The sequence below is a fragment of the Cetorhinus maximus genome, chromosome 3, assembly GCF_964194155.1.
Source record: "Cetorhinus maximus chromosome 3, sCetMax3.hap1.1, whole genome shotgun sequence".
In the NCBI taxonomy this organism is placed as follows: domain Eukaryota; kingdom Metazoa; phylum Chordata; class Chondrichthyes; order Lamniformes; family Cetorhinidae; genus Cetorhinus; species Cetorhinus maximus.
In genome coordinates this window covers 54,095,150-54,110,380 of record NC_135881.1, presented here as the reverse complement: position 1 = coordinate 54,110,380, position 15,231 = coordinate 54,095,150, and the positions used below count along the sequence as shown (strand labels likewise).

Sequence of the window (15,231 nt, the reverse complement as noted above, 5' to 3'; positions counted from 1 at the left end):
ATACAGTGTCTCACAAAGGCCCTGTACAGCTGCGGTAAGACGTCCTTGTTCCTGTACTCAAGTCCTCTCACAATGAAGGCCAACATACCATTTGCCTTTTTAACTTCTTGCTGTACCTGCATGCTTGCTTTCAGTGATTGGTGTACAAGGACACCCAGGTCCCTTTGTACATCAACATTTCCAAATTTATCATCATTTAAATAATACTCTGCCATTCTGTTTTTCCTACCAAAGTGGATAACTTCACAGTTATCCACGTTATACTGCATCTGCCAAGTATTTGCCCGCTCACTCAATCTGTCAAAGTCGGCTTGAAGCCTCTTAACACCCTTCTCATCACTCACATTCCCACCAACTTTCATGTCTTCAACAAACTTGGAAATATTACATTTGGTTCCCTCATCCAAATTGTTGATACGTATTGTGAATAGCTGTGGCCGAAGCACTGATCCCTGCGGTACCCCACTAGTGACCACCTGCCACTCCGAAAAAGACCAATTTATTCCAACTCTCTGTTTCCTGTCTGCTAACCAATTCTAAATCCATGCCAATATATAACCACCAGTCCCATGTGCTTTAATTTTACACAGTAACATCTTATATGGGATTTTATCAAAAGCTTTCTGAAAATCCAAATACACCACATCCTCTAGTTCTCCAGGGTTCTGCAGGGATGCAGAGAAGGCAGGAAAGATTAAAAGGGAAAGTTGGTGACAGGGCGGAAGGTAGGATAGATTAAATAACAAGGTGGATGATGTGCAAAACAAAAAGAAATGGGACAAAGTTAAAAACAAAAGACAAGCCTAGATGAGGAATAAATGAGGATAGTCGGATCATCACCATCAGATGCCATCGAAGAAAATGGGGACAGAGGTTAAGGCCTGGAATTGTTATACACAATGTTGCATCCAGAAGACTGTAAAGACCTCAATTGAAAAATTAAGCTCCATTTCTCAAGCTCATGTTGAATTTCATTGGAACATTGTAGGATGTTGAGGTCTGAGTGACAGTAAGCAATGAATTAATCTGTTTTGTGAAAGGGAACAAAATCTAATGGGCTCCTTCGTGTTATAGAAACATAGAAAATAGGAGCAGGAGTAGGCCATTCGGCCCTTCGAGCCTGCTCTGCCATTCATCATGATCATGGCTGATCATCCAACTCAATAGCCTGCTCCCGCTTTCTCCCCATACCCTTTGATCCCTTTCGCCCCAAGAGCTATATCTAACTCCTTCTTGAAAACATACAATGTTTTGGCCTCAACTACTTTCTATGGTAGCGAATTCCACAGGCTCACCACTCTCTGGGTGAAGAAATTTCTCCTCATATCTTGAAAGATTATGTCCAGTTGGAAATGTTCATGCACTATAGCTTCTAGGCACTAATAAGAATCATTAATTGGGACAGTTATTATTTCTTACTGATACATGATGTCTATATTTTTTGTATTTTAATAAATACTGAGGTACTTCCTGAGGTACGAAAAACCACAATACCGTACCCAAATTCATATCTAATCAATTAATCTACTAGACAATAAGGTGAGTCTAATGCAGTAGGTCCGCTGACAAGAAAATACCTGTGAAATGCAGTACCTCAGTTCTTTCAAAAATACCCTTGATACCATTTAATTATTGACAACATAGAATAGGATCTATGACAATGAACAAGTTGCCTCACTCCTCTTTTGTGGTGGTTCATTTCTTGTTCATTTCTCGAAGCTGAAGGTTTTAGATGAACTTTATACCCTAGTATCTGAATTATGAACAGTAAGTTGGCTTCCCTTGCAATCGCAGGAGGTGTAACACCTCCCCCTTTCCGTCTTCCATCCTCACTGTCCAAGGCCCCAAACACTCCTTGCAGGTGAAGCAGCAATTTACTTTTGACTTCAATTTAGTATACTGTGTTCACTGTTCATTGTGCGGTGTCTTCTACACTGGGGAGGCCAAACACAGACCAAGTGACCACTTTGCAGAACACCCCCATTCAGTCAGCAACCATAACCCCGACCTTCTGGTCACTTGCCGTTTCAGTTCACCACTTTGCTCACATTTCTGTCCTTGGCCTGCTGCAATGTTCCAGTGAAGCCCAGTGCAAGCATGAGGAACAGCATCTGATCTTCTGATTAGGCTCTCTATAGCTTTCTGGACTCAGTGTAGTGGTATTGTTGCTGAACTGGTAATCCAAAGGCCCAGGGTAATGCTCTGGGGACCTAGGTTCAAATCCCACCACGGCAGATGGTGGCATTTGAATTCAATTAAAAATAAAATGTGTAATTAAAAATCTAATGATGACCTTGAAACCATTGTTGATTGTTGTAAAAACCCATCTGGTTCACTAATGTCCTTTAGGGAAGGAAATCTGTTGTCCTTACCTGGTCTGGCCTACACGGGACTTCAGACCCACAGCAATGTGCCTGACTCTGAAATGGCCTAGCAAGTCACTCAGTTGTATCAAACCACAAAAAAGGAATGAAAGCGGATGGACCACTTGGCAACGACAATGGCAAATTCAACCATGTCGACCCTGCAAAGCCCTCACCTGGGGCTAGTGCCAAAATTGGGAGAGCTGTCTCAGAAACTGGACAGGCAACAGGCTGACATAGTCATCCTCATGGAATCATATCTTACAGATAATGTCCCAAACACCAGCATCACCATCCCTGGATACGTCCTGTCCCACCAGCAGGGCAGATGTGGTGGCACAGTGGTATACAGTCGGGAGGGAGTGGCCCTGGGAGTCCTCAACATTGACTCTGGACCCCATGAAGTCTCATGGCATCAGGCCAAACATGGGCAAGGAAACCTCCTGCTGATTACCATGTACCGCCCTCCCTCAGCTGATGACTCAGTGCTGCCCCAAGTTGAACACCATATGGAGGAAGCACTAAGGGTGGCAAAGACGCAGAATGTACTCTGGGTGGGGGACTTCAATGTTCATCACCAAGAGTGGCTCAGCAGCACCACTACTGACTGAGCTGGCTGAGTCCCCAATGACATAGCTGCCAGACTGGGTCTGCGGCAGGTGATGAGGGAATCAACAAGAGGGAAAAACATACTTGACCTCATCTTCACCAACCTGCCTGCCGCAGATGCATCTGCCCATAACAGTATTGGTAGGAGTGACCACCATACGATCATTGTGGAGACGAAGTCTCGCCTTCACATTGAGGAAACCCTCCATCGTGTTGTGTGGCACTACCACTCTACTAAATGGGATAGATTTCAAACAGATCTAGCAACTCAGGTATCCATGAGGTGCTGTGGGCCATCAGCAACAGCAGAATTGTACTCAAGCACAATCTGTAACCTCGTGACCTGGTTTTTTTCCACTATGCCAGTCTGTATTTTGTTCTATGTTTTTTGCTTTCAGGCAGAGCTGACCTTTTTTCTGTTCTTACTGCCTACTCTGGACCAATGCTTTGTTGCCATACGACTCCATTACCACTCTCTTTGCCTTTTGTTACATGACACCTTGGTTACATGACATCTTCCCCACCCTCTAACCTATCCCGACCTTCTCTTTTGCTCCACCTGACTACCTCCTTTTTGCATCAGCTTAAAGCCCATCACATTTGCGCCTCTCTTCAGTTCAGAAGAATCATCCTATTGGACTCAAAATGTTAATTCTGTTTCTCTCTCCACAGATGCTGCCAGACCTGCTGAGTTTTTCCAGCACTTTCTGTTTATATTTCAGATCTCCGGCATCCATAGTATTTTGCTTTTATTTTAGTGAATTGACTGACTTGTAGTTTGTCAAGCTCCTCAACTGTGGTATAACTGGGTTTTATGAGGATTGCTCATTTGTTCAGTTTTTTATATAACAAAAGTCATGGAAGCTTGGTTCCAGACCAGTGATGGTAAACGTTTTTGAACAGAACTGCCATAAGTTGACAAAATATAGACATACCAGATAGTTGTAGGATTTCTGGTGCTGAATCTCGATTGATGATTTCTTTTTTCGGAGCTTCACTTGCAGTTTGTCACCTAGTACAACCACATGTGGCATTAATGTTATTTACTCAGCCATCTTTGTCCAATCTGATAAAAATTCAAACCCTTTTAGTCTCTCTCGTCCTACTCCAAGTTTTATGTAATTATGCTCCAGGTGATTATCTCTCACTGTGCTCCCTCTCTCTCTAAGATATGCGTCTCTCTCCCTCAGCACTCACTGTAACTTCTTATTCTGGGTTATGTAACTTCATGTTCAAGGTTTTATCTATGCCTGATTCACACCCCTTTGCTCTCCATTCTTCTGGTTTTCTGGCCTCCTGTCACTGGTGTAAGGACAAATCAATCAAAATGTGATGTTCAAATTACTGTATTCAAGTACAGCTTGCCATCATGGCAAATGCTGTGAGCACAAACTTTTCTTGTTTCTTTCATTCCTTAGTGCTTTTCTTGAATGTTTTTCGTGGATGAAGGATAGGTGAATGAAGGGATTAGGGGACAGAGTGGGCATATGGGTTTAGGACTCCTTGTGTGGAGGATAAACATTACTAATAATAATGGGAACAGTATGTTTCTATGTTGTAATTTCTATGTAATGGTTTGCTTTAAGGTTTTTGTTTCTCTTTGGTGAAGAAATACAGTTGGTTCAGTAATTGTTCAATGAGAGTTGCATTATTTATATGATTTAAAATCAGGATTTATGATTTTGTTGTACGTTGAATCTAGTTTCATAGAATCTTCTGTCTTGTAGGTTTTATCTACACGGGGGAAGTTGTACACCGCATGTTAACAGCTACACAGTACATCGCACCGCTGATGGCTAATTTCGACCCAAGCGTGTCTAGGAATTCAACTGTCAGATACTTCGACAATGGTAAGAATTAGCTTTATTGAAACATTTTTCCAGACAGCTTTGAGCACATAAAAAAAATCATTCATATTTTGCTTCTCTAAAATATGACTAGAAATTATTGGAGGAACCTCTTGGGGTTAGATTGGATAAATAATTGTCCAGATAATGGTAAATACCTATAAAGATTATTCTGAACACTTGTTGAGCTGATAACAATGCACCAGACTGAAATCTGCAATTGCTGCTATTGCTTGCAGTGCAGTACTCTTACTGCTGACGCTTTTCATTCTGGTAGGTTTGCCTGATTGTATAAGAAAGCCCAAGAACTTCACTACAGAATCTCCTTAAGCCACTGACATTAGGGCAGCCATCTTCACCCAAGGGTTTCCTTCTATTATAAAGTCAGGACTGGGCTGCATGCAGATGATGCTACAGTCTTAATTTGCAACTCCTCTCATAATGAAGCAGCTCAGGCCAGCCTTCAGCAAGACCTGGACAATATCCAGGACGAGGCTGAGAAATGGCAGGTACCATAAGTGCGAGCTAATATCCATCTCTTCTAAGAAATGGCCCAACCATCTCTTCTTCACCTTCAACGGCACCAGCATCGCGAAACAGTAACATTCTGGTTATGTAGCCCAGAAGTTTGGGCTGATGATCCAGAGACATGAGTTCAAATTCTACCTCGGCAGCTGAGGAATTTAAATTCAATTAATTAAATAAAGCTGGCAATTCAAAACCAGTATCAGAAATGATAGCCAGGAAGGTACTGGATTGTTGGAGAAATGCATCCGGTTCACAAATCTTCTTTAGAGAAGGAAAACAGCCATCCTTACCCTGCCTGGTCTATGTGTGATTCCGGACACCAATGTGATTGATTCCTAACTGCCCTCTACGAGCCACTCAGCTGTATCAAACCACTACGAAAAGTATATTAAGAATGGAATCAGACAGACCACCCAATATCAACCTAAGATTCTGACATGACAAAGGCACACTCAGACTCGTCGACCCTGCAAAGTCATCCTCAATAACATCTGGGAACCTGTGCCAAGATTGTCCCATAGGCTTGTCAAACAAAGTCATTCTAACAGAATATACCTTTCAGCCAACATCCACAATGCTGTGAGCAGCTTGTTTATTTCAATGAGTGGTACATTTCACATTGCCACACGGAACTGGCCGTGCAGACATGCACCTTAGATGAGGCATTGTTCTCTTCCTTCTCCTCACACATATCCAATTCTGCCTCTCCTTTCATACACCCATGCTCCTTCCCAGCTCACTGGTTCCAATCTCACTCTGTCTCACTGGTTCCAAACTACCTCTCCGCGTGTGTTTCATCCTATCTCTCCAATCACACATCCCATTCTTCCTCTCCGCAGACACACCCTCTTCTCCCTCTCCATATATGGCATCAGGTCAAACATGGTCCTGCTGATTACCATGTACTGTCTCCCCATAGCTGATGAATCAGTGCTCCTCCAGGTTGAACACCACTTGGGGGAAGCACTGCGGATGGCAAGGAAGCAGAATGTACACTGATGAGGGACTTAAATGTCCATCAGCAAGAGTGGCTCGGTAGCACCCCTGCTGACTGAGCTGGCCGAGTCCTGAAGGACATAGCTGCTAGACTGGGTCTGTGGCAGATGGTGAAGGAACCAACAAGAGGTCATACATGACCTCATCAATCTGCCTGCCGCAGATGCATCTGTCCATGACTGCATTGGTAGGAGTGAACACTGCAGCCAGGATTTTCCCGTTGGCGATTTGGGGGCGGGGCCCACTCGCCGACGGGAAAATGACGCGGGATGACATCAGGAGGAACCCCCGACGTCATCCCGGTCCCTTTAAGTTTTCAGGAAGGCGGATGGACAGCGAAATCAGCTGTTCATCCGCCGACCTGTCAATGGTCAATTAAGGTCATTGACAGGCTAATTAACCTTGTTAAAGACCCTGCCCGTCCAAGCTTAAGGCTGGCGGGCAGACCAGGAGCCCCAGTGGGCTCCTGATTATACATGAAACTTCATCCACTGGCGGGATGAGGTTTCATGTCCGTTTTTAAAAAGTTTCATAAAGTTTATGTGTTTCTTATTAACATGTCCCATCTCATGTGACATTGTCACATGAGGGGGACATGTTAATAATGTTAATATTTTTCTATTTTTGGAGTTTTTTTTACCTGTCAGTAATCTCCCTGAGACAGCACTTGGTCTCAGGGAGCAGTGTGCTCTTTCGCGCGCAATCCCTCCCCCCCACCCCCTCACACAGGAATCGCATAGCGCTTCCTGTTGGGCAGGCCGCTGAGCGGGCCTTAATTGGCCCACCCACTCAAAATGGTTGCAGGTCCCGTTTCGGCGGCGGAGTTCGGCTGCCCGCCCGCCGCCGAGCCGGTAGAGCCCGCTCGCCCACCAAGGACAAAATTCTGCCCCGCATTGCATAGTCCTTGTGGAGACGAGGTCCTGTCTCCATATTGAGGATACCCTCCATCGTGTTGCATGGCATTACTACCATGCTAAATGGGATAGATTTCGAGATCTAGTAACTTGAGATCTAGTAACTCAAGACTGGCCACCCTTGAGGTGCTGTGGGTCATCAGCAGCAGCAGAAATGTACTCAATCACAATCTGTAACCTTATGGCCTGGTATATCCCCCACTCTACCATTACCAACAAGCAAGGGAACAACCCTGGTTCAATAAAGAGTGGTGGAGGGCATGCCAGGAGTGCCTGGCATACCTAAAAATGAGGTGTCAACCTGGTGAAGCTACAACTCAGGGCTACTTGCATGCGAAACAGCATAAGCAGCATGCAATAGACAGAGCAAAGCGATCCCACAACCAATGGATCAGATCTAAGCTCAGCAGTCCTGCCACATGCAGCCGTGAATGGTGATGGACAATTAAACAACTCACTGGAGGAGAACCCTCCACAAATATCCCCATCCTCAATGATGGCGGAGCCCAGCAGATCGATACAAAGGATAAGGCCGAAGCATTTGCAACAATCTTCAACCAGAAGTGCCGAGTGGCTGATCCATCTCGGTCTCCTCCGGAGCTCCCCATCGTCAAAGATGCAAGTCTTCAGCCAATTTGATTCACTCCACATGATATCAAGAAATGGCTAAAGGCACTGGATACTGCAAGGGCTATGGGCCCTGACAGTATTCTGGTATAGTAGTGAAGACTTGTGCTCCAGAACTTGCCACGCCCCTAGCCAAGCTGTTCCAGTACAGCTACAACACTGGCATCTACCTGGCTATGTGGAAAATTGCCCAGGAATATCCTGTACACAAAAGCAGGACAAATCCAACCCAGCCAATTACCGCCCCATCAGTCTACTCTCCATCATCAGTAAAGTGATGGAAGGAGTCATCAACAGTGCTCTCAAGCTGCACTTGCTTAGCAATAACTGATGCTCAGTTTGGGTTCCTCCAGGATCACTCAGCTCCTGACTTCATCACAGGCTCCGTTCAAACATGGACAAAAGAGCTGAACTACAGAGGTGAGAATGACTGCCCTTGACATTAAGGCAGCACGTTACAGAGTGTGGCATCAAGAAGCCCTAGCAAAACTGGAGGCATTGGGAATCAGGGGGTAAACTCTCCGCTGGTTGGAGTCATACCGAGCACAAAGTAAGATAAGTTGTGGTTGTTAGAAGTCAAACATCTCAGTTCCAGGACATCACTGCAGGAGTTCCTCAGGGTAGTGTCCTTGGCCCAACCATCTTCGGCTGCTTCATCAATGACCTTCCTTCCATCATAAGTTCAGAAGTGGGAATGTCCGCTGATGATTGCACAATGTTCAGCATCATTCACGGCTCCTCAGATACTGAAGTAGTCCATGTCAAAATGCAGCAAGACCTGGACAATATCTAGGCTTGGGCTGACAAGTGGCAAGTAATGCTCGCGCCACACAAGTGCCAGGCAGTGACCATCTCCAATAAGAGAGAGTCTAACCATCGCCCCTTGACATTCAATGGCATTACCATCACTGAATCCCCCACTATCAACGTCCTGGGGGTTAACATTGACCAGAAACTGAATTGGACTAACCATATACCAACAGTAGCTGCAAGAGCAGGTCAGAGGCTAGGAATCCTGTGGTGTGTAACTCACCTCCTGGCTCCCCAAAGCCTGTCCATCATCTACAAGGCACAAGTCAGGAGTGTGATGGAATTCTCCCCACTTGCCTGGGTGAGTGCAGCTCCCACAACACTCAAGAAGCTCGACGACACCATGCAGGAGAAAGCAACACGCTTAATTGACACCCCGTCCACAAACATTCACTCTCCCCACCACCAATACACAGTGGCAGCAGTGTGTACCATCTACAAGATGCACTGCGGGAACTCACCAAGCTTCTTTAGACACCTTCCAAACCCATGACCGCTACCATCTATAAGAATAAGGGCAGCAGAGACATTGGAATGCCATCACCTGGAAGTTCCCTTCCAAGTCACTCGTCATCCTGACTTGGAAATATATCACCGTTCCTTCACTGTCGATCGGTCAAAATCCTAGAACTCCCTCCCTAACAGCACTGTGGGTGTGCCTACACCAAATGGACTGCAGCAGTTCAAGAAGGCAGCTCACCACCACCTTCTCAAGGACAGTTAGGGATGGGCAATAAATGCTAGCCTAGCCAGCGATGCCCAAATCCCTTGAATGAATAAAAAATAATATATATCCTAACGTACCACTTCTCCCATGCCTTATTCTACTTCTTCTCATTCTAAGTCTCTGCTCACAGGCTGGATTCCGCTTCTCTTCACACATCCCATTCTAGCCCTTCTCACATTCACCCATTCTACCACCACAGTGGGGGACCAAGTCCGGAGACCCCGAATGTCAAGGAACATAAATGTTAGGATTAAGAAAAAAAAGGGAAGCTCATGGCAGATACCAAGGGCTCAATATGGCAGAATCCCTAGACGAGTGTAAAAAATGCAGAGAGGAGCTTAAAAATTAAATTAGGAAAGGTAAGAGAGTGCATCAGAAAGCATTGGTGGGTAGAATAAAGGAAACCCCAAAGGGGTTTTTTAAATATATAAAGAGCAAGAGAATAACTAGGGAAAGAATAGGACCAGTTAGGGACCATAGAGGTAATCTATGTGTGGACCCGGAAGACATGAGTGCAGTCCTCAATGAATACCTTGCATCGGTCTTCACAATAGAAAAGGACAACACAGATATAGACATCAAGGTGGAGGACTGTGAAATATTAAAGGAAATTAACATAGAGAGAGAGGAGGTACTTGCGGGTTTAGCGGCCTTAGAAGTGGATAAATCCGCAGGCCCGGATGAGATGTATCCCAGGCTGCTGAGGGAGATAAGGGAAGAGATATCAGGGGCACTGGCAGTAATTTTCAAATTCTCTCTGGGCACAGGTGAGGTGCTGGAGGACTGCTAATGTTGTCCCATTATTAAAAAAAAGGGAGGAAGGAATAGACCAGGAAATTACAGGCCAGTCAGTCTAACCTTGGTGGTGGGGAAGTTACTAGAATGAATTCTGAGGGACAGAATATATCTGCACTTGGAGAGACACACATTAGTCAGGGATAGTCAGCATGGATTTATTAAGGGAAGGTCGTGCTTGACAAATTTGACCAAATTCTTTGAGGAGGTAACCAGGAGTGTTGATGAGGGTAATGCATTTCATGTGGTCTACATGGACTTTTGTAAGGCTTTTGATAAGGTCCCTTATGGCAGACTGGTCAAGAAAGTAAGAGCCCATGAGATCCAAGGCAAAATGGCACGCTTAATCCAAAATTGACTGAGAGGCAAGAAGCAGAGGGTGATAGTAGAGGGATGTTTCTGTGACTGGAAGTCTGTTTCCTGTGGGGTTCCATGTGGCTCGGTGCTGGAGCCCTTGCTGTTTGTGGTGTACATAAATGATTTGGACTTAAGTGTAGGGGGTATGATCAAGAAATTCACAGATGACCAGTTGGTAGGGTGATAAATAGTGAGGAGGATAGTCGTAAACTGTAGGAGGATATCAATGGACTGGTCAGGTGGGCAGAGACGTGGCAAATGGAATTCAACCCGGAAATTTGTGAGGGAATGCACTTGGGGAGGGCTGATAAGGCAAGAGATTTTACTATGAATGGTAGGACCCTGGAAAGTACTGAAGATCAGAGGGACCTTAGTGTGCATATCCACAGATCCCTGAAGGTAGCAGGGCAGGTAGATAAGGCAGTTAAGAAGGCATATGGGATACCTGCCTTTATTAGCTGAGGCATAGAACACAAGAGGAGGGAGGTTATGCTGGAACTGTGTAAAATGCTGGTTAAGCCACTGTGTGCAGTTCTGGTCATCACATTATAGGAAGGATGTGATTGCATTGGAGAGGTTGCAGAGAAGATTCACCAGGATGCTTCCTGGGCTGTAGGGTCTGAGCTATGAGGAAAGATTGGATGGGCTGGGGTTGTTTTCCTTGGAGCAGCGAAGGTTGAGAGGGGACCTGATAGAGGTGTATAAGATTATGAGGGGCATAGACAGGATGGATAGGAAGGCATTTTTTCCATTAGTAGAGGGGTCAATAACCAGGGGGCATAGATTTAAGTTAAGAAGTAGAAGACTAAGAGGGGAGTTGAGAATTTCTTTCACTCAGAGCATGTTGGGAGTCTGGAACTCACTGCCTAAAAGGGTGGTTGAGTCAGAAACTCTCGTAACATTTAACAAGTATTTAGATGTTCACTTGCGTTGCCATAACCCTCAGGGCTATGGGCCAAGCGCTGGAAAATGGGATTAGTGTGGTCAGATCTTTGTTGACCGGCGTGGACACAGTGGGTTGAATGGCTTCCTTCAGTGCTGTAAACATCAATGAGTCAATGTGTCACTCACATCCTACAGCTGGACTGTTAGGTCTTCTTTCCTGACATAGCTCACACTTTCAGGAGAATAGATAGCACACAGTTTGAAAGTCTCAGCTTAGATCAAAAACAATCTTAAAAATCCATTCATCCCACCAAACAGTGAAGTAAAACTCACATCTCAGATCTCACATCCATTATCCATTAACCTAGACAGCTTTAACCTGCATTTTCTGGGGCTAAGCCAATGCTAAAGCTAGGTGCTTATTTCCCATACTCTTTATATATGATCACTGGATCAATCTGCATCATAAACCTGAAAATCCATAAGCATTTGAAGCTTACTGAGGCTAAGTCCAGTGATCAACTTCACTCCAGACTGTGTGTGTTTACCTGGCCATGATGGATCATACCCAATAGATTTATGACGTTGCTGTGAGCCTTTGGTTCCTTGGCCATCCGAGAGCTGCTGAATGAGGGGCACTCCCAGGTTTCGCTCAAATCCAGGGCTGACAACCTGATGTTCTTTGGACACCATAACAGGTATCCAGCTCAGCACCTCCCCTGGGTGCCAGGGAATTTTCCCAAGTCTCTCCCCTTCCAATAATGCTCGTCGAATGAATCCAGCAACGAATGAATTGTGATGGTGACACAAATAAAACAAGGAATCATAATTCATAACACAATTATAGACAATCATTGAAATAAAAACAAAGTATAAAATAATACGATTGCGCAACATTTCCTTATTTTACGTTCTAAAATGTAAGTCTCCTTAATTTAGAGAATGAAAAGAAAAAGATCCACTGTATTGTGCATTTTGCATTTAAGTCCATAGATCATATGTTGTCAGGTTGAGTTCTTAAATTCTAAATCATTAACATACTGTCATGAACACATAAAAGGCATTCCCCCAAAGTGGTGTGTGTGTGTGTGCAGCCCTCTTTTAATTTGCAAGTGATTCAATCTAAAAATAACCCAGCAGTCAGGGTTTATTCTTAAACAAGATGAAGGTTAGTTTATTACAAAATTACTGCCGAAAGTTAATTAAGTAAAAATGATAACATTAGTAACTAAAATACAGTTACAAAGATTGAAATGCAGATAAAGGAAAAATTATACTTAAAGATGAGGGGCAGAATTTAGCCCTTGGCTGGCGGACGGGCCCCACCAGCTCGGCGGCGGGCGGGCAGCTGAACCATTTTGAATGGGCGAGCCAATTAAGGCCCACCCAGTGGTCTGCCCGACAGGAAGCGCTATGCACTTCCTGTGCGGGGGTGGGGGGAATCCCCAGCTGTCAAAGTGCGCTCTTTCGTGCATGTGCGCGAAAGTGCGCACTGCTCCCTGAGGCAAAGTCCTGTCTCAGGGAGTTTAGTGAAAGGTAAGTAAAGTCAAAGAACAGAGACATTTTAAAATTATTAACATGTCCCCCTCATGTGACAATGTCACACGAGATGGGACATGTTGATAACAAACTCATAAAATTGATTAAATTTTTACAAAACGGTAATGAAACTTCATCCCGCCAGTGGATGAAGTTTCATTAATAACTGGAGCCCACTGGGGCTCCTGGCCTGCCCGCCAGCCTTAAGGTTGGCCGGGCAGGGCATTTAACTATCTTAATGAGCCTGTCAATGGCCTTATGGGAACTTTCTGGCCCCATTGCAGGCAGGACCCGCTGTGGGCGAGGCTGCGCCCCAGCCAGAAGTCCACTGACTTGCGGCAGGACCGGAAGATTGCAGCGGCGGGCGGGTGTGGAAAATCCCACCCAGGGTTGCTTGTTACTTGAATTGCTTCTCTCTGAATTGAAGGGCTGAAGCTTGAGGTTCAGTTTAGCAGCTGCGGTGGCTTGTGAAGCCTAATTAGAGCAGATGCAGGGAGACATTATAGGCTCTTTTCTTCGTGGGAAACTGCAGGTAATGACACTTGAAGATTCCCTGGTTTCTTCTTAGCAGACCAGGGATGATTTTTCTGGATGCCTTACTCTTTAATTCCCGGTGGCAGAGAGAAACACAGCTCTCACATGCTGTTCAGTTAGTTCAGCTGAGAGCTCTGTGACTGGAGCTGACTTCCTGAGGTCTTCTGGATTCTCTGCACACTGCCACACAAAATGGCTTCTGACAGCCTCCATTATACAGTTCGAAACACAAAAATGGCTGCTTTCTTAATTTTCAATAAGTTATTGTTTCTAACAAGCAAGGAAGTTAATTATGTTGAGGTCCTTTGAAGTCCATTCCTGTGGTCCTGTTCCCTTAGAAGCCAAAGGGTTTTCACACTTTTTAGAAGATTCAGTGGACATCCCTGGAGGAGTCTTTGCATTTTAATGACTCTTCATAGCCAACTCCAGGAATAAGAGTCTGACAAGGTTTGAACAAACACATTAAGGTGCCATGTTGTCTGTCCATACTCCCATTTTGAAAAGGGCTTTTAGCCTCAATTTAAAGGTTTGGAAACAGAAATGTACCTTTAAAACAGATGTTCTTAAAATCTGTAATATCATAATTACACATTTGTGACACATACTATTTATAAGTTTTATAAAATTGGGTTCTACCTACTACCTTCAGCTGCAGCTAATTGAAAATTGTGAATTTATCTTCTTTTCTTTCTATAATATAAAAAGTGGAACACTTGCATCATCCAAAATGCTATGACTGCACCAGGTATCAAAAAAATTTTTTTTTTCCTGTGTTGCCAGCCAACAGTATTTCTCAATGGATTAGCTTGAACGTACTGCGCATCCATGTGGTCTCATTTGTGCAAATATACAATTTTTTTCTGTACAGGTACTGCTCTGGTTGTACAGTGGGATAATGTTCACCTACAGGATAACAATGATTTAGGAAGCTTCACATTCCAGGCAACCTTGCACAGTGATGGACGGATTGTCTTTGGTTACAAAGAGGTGAGATTTTCAGCTCCTTTAGATTCTACATTGACATGAAGATGTTTCTTCATTCTTTTGAAAAACAATGAGCTGAAGCCAATGTTTTCCCAAAGGAGGTTGCTTGATTAACCTCATAAAACGGCTGTCAAAATCAGGTCAGAATGGAGAAGCAGCCCTTTCATTCACAGCTAGTCATTTTGAGATAGATTCAGACAAATTAAGGTTTTTATTATGTTTGACCTTTATTGGCCCTATGGCTTGGATCTTGTTTGTCTCTTAGATTGGGAGTGGGCAGGGAGGAGAGCAAATTAATTCTCAGATCCTTAACCCATGCTGGTTGTGATGAAATTAAATTTCAAAAGCTCTCTATTACTCACAAGGTGAGCATCCTTTTGCTATGACATTGGCCATCTATAGAGGACATTCCACACTATTAAATGTGAGGCAGTGATGACAAAGGGTGATAAAGTCAAAATAGTAATTTTCTTCTACATTTTCAAGGAAAACCCTGAAGGGGTAAATGGATAAATAAAAAGCAGGAGACCAGTGTTATTGCTACAACAAAGAATACCTCATCACTCTTGTATATTAAGGGCAGAATCTTCGGCTCGGCGAACGGGGGCGGGGCTTCCGTCCCAACATCACCACGTGTCACTCAGATTTTCAGTTCGACGGGCGAGCATCCGAGTCGGCTGTGCACCCGTTAAACTGTCAAAGGCCTATTAAGGCCA

The 15,231-nt window shown here is 44.4% G+C and overlaps 1 protein-coding gene across 2 annotated transcripts in view; it reads left to right on the top strand.

Annotated features, from left to right (window-relative positions):
* Positions 1–15,231, top strand: part of LOC144678644 (plexin domain-containing protein 2-like) — a 482,473-nt gene that overhangs the window by 306,321 nt on the left and 160,921 nt on the right. For both annotated transcript variants that reach the window (XM_078538383.1, XM_078538384.1), the window contains exons 5-6: positions 4,700–4,822; positions 14,400–14,518. In XM_078538383.1, the coding sequence (XP_078394509.1) occupies positions 4,700–4,822; positions 14,400–14,518 (242 nt within the window). The remainder of the gene's footprint in view (positions 1–4,699; positions 4,823–14,399; positions 14,519–15,231) is intronic.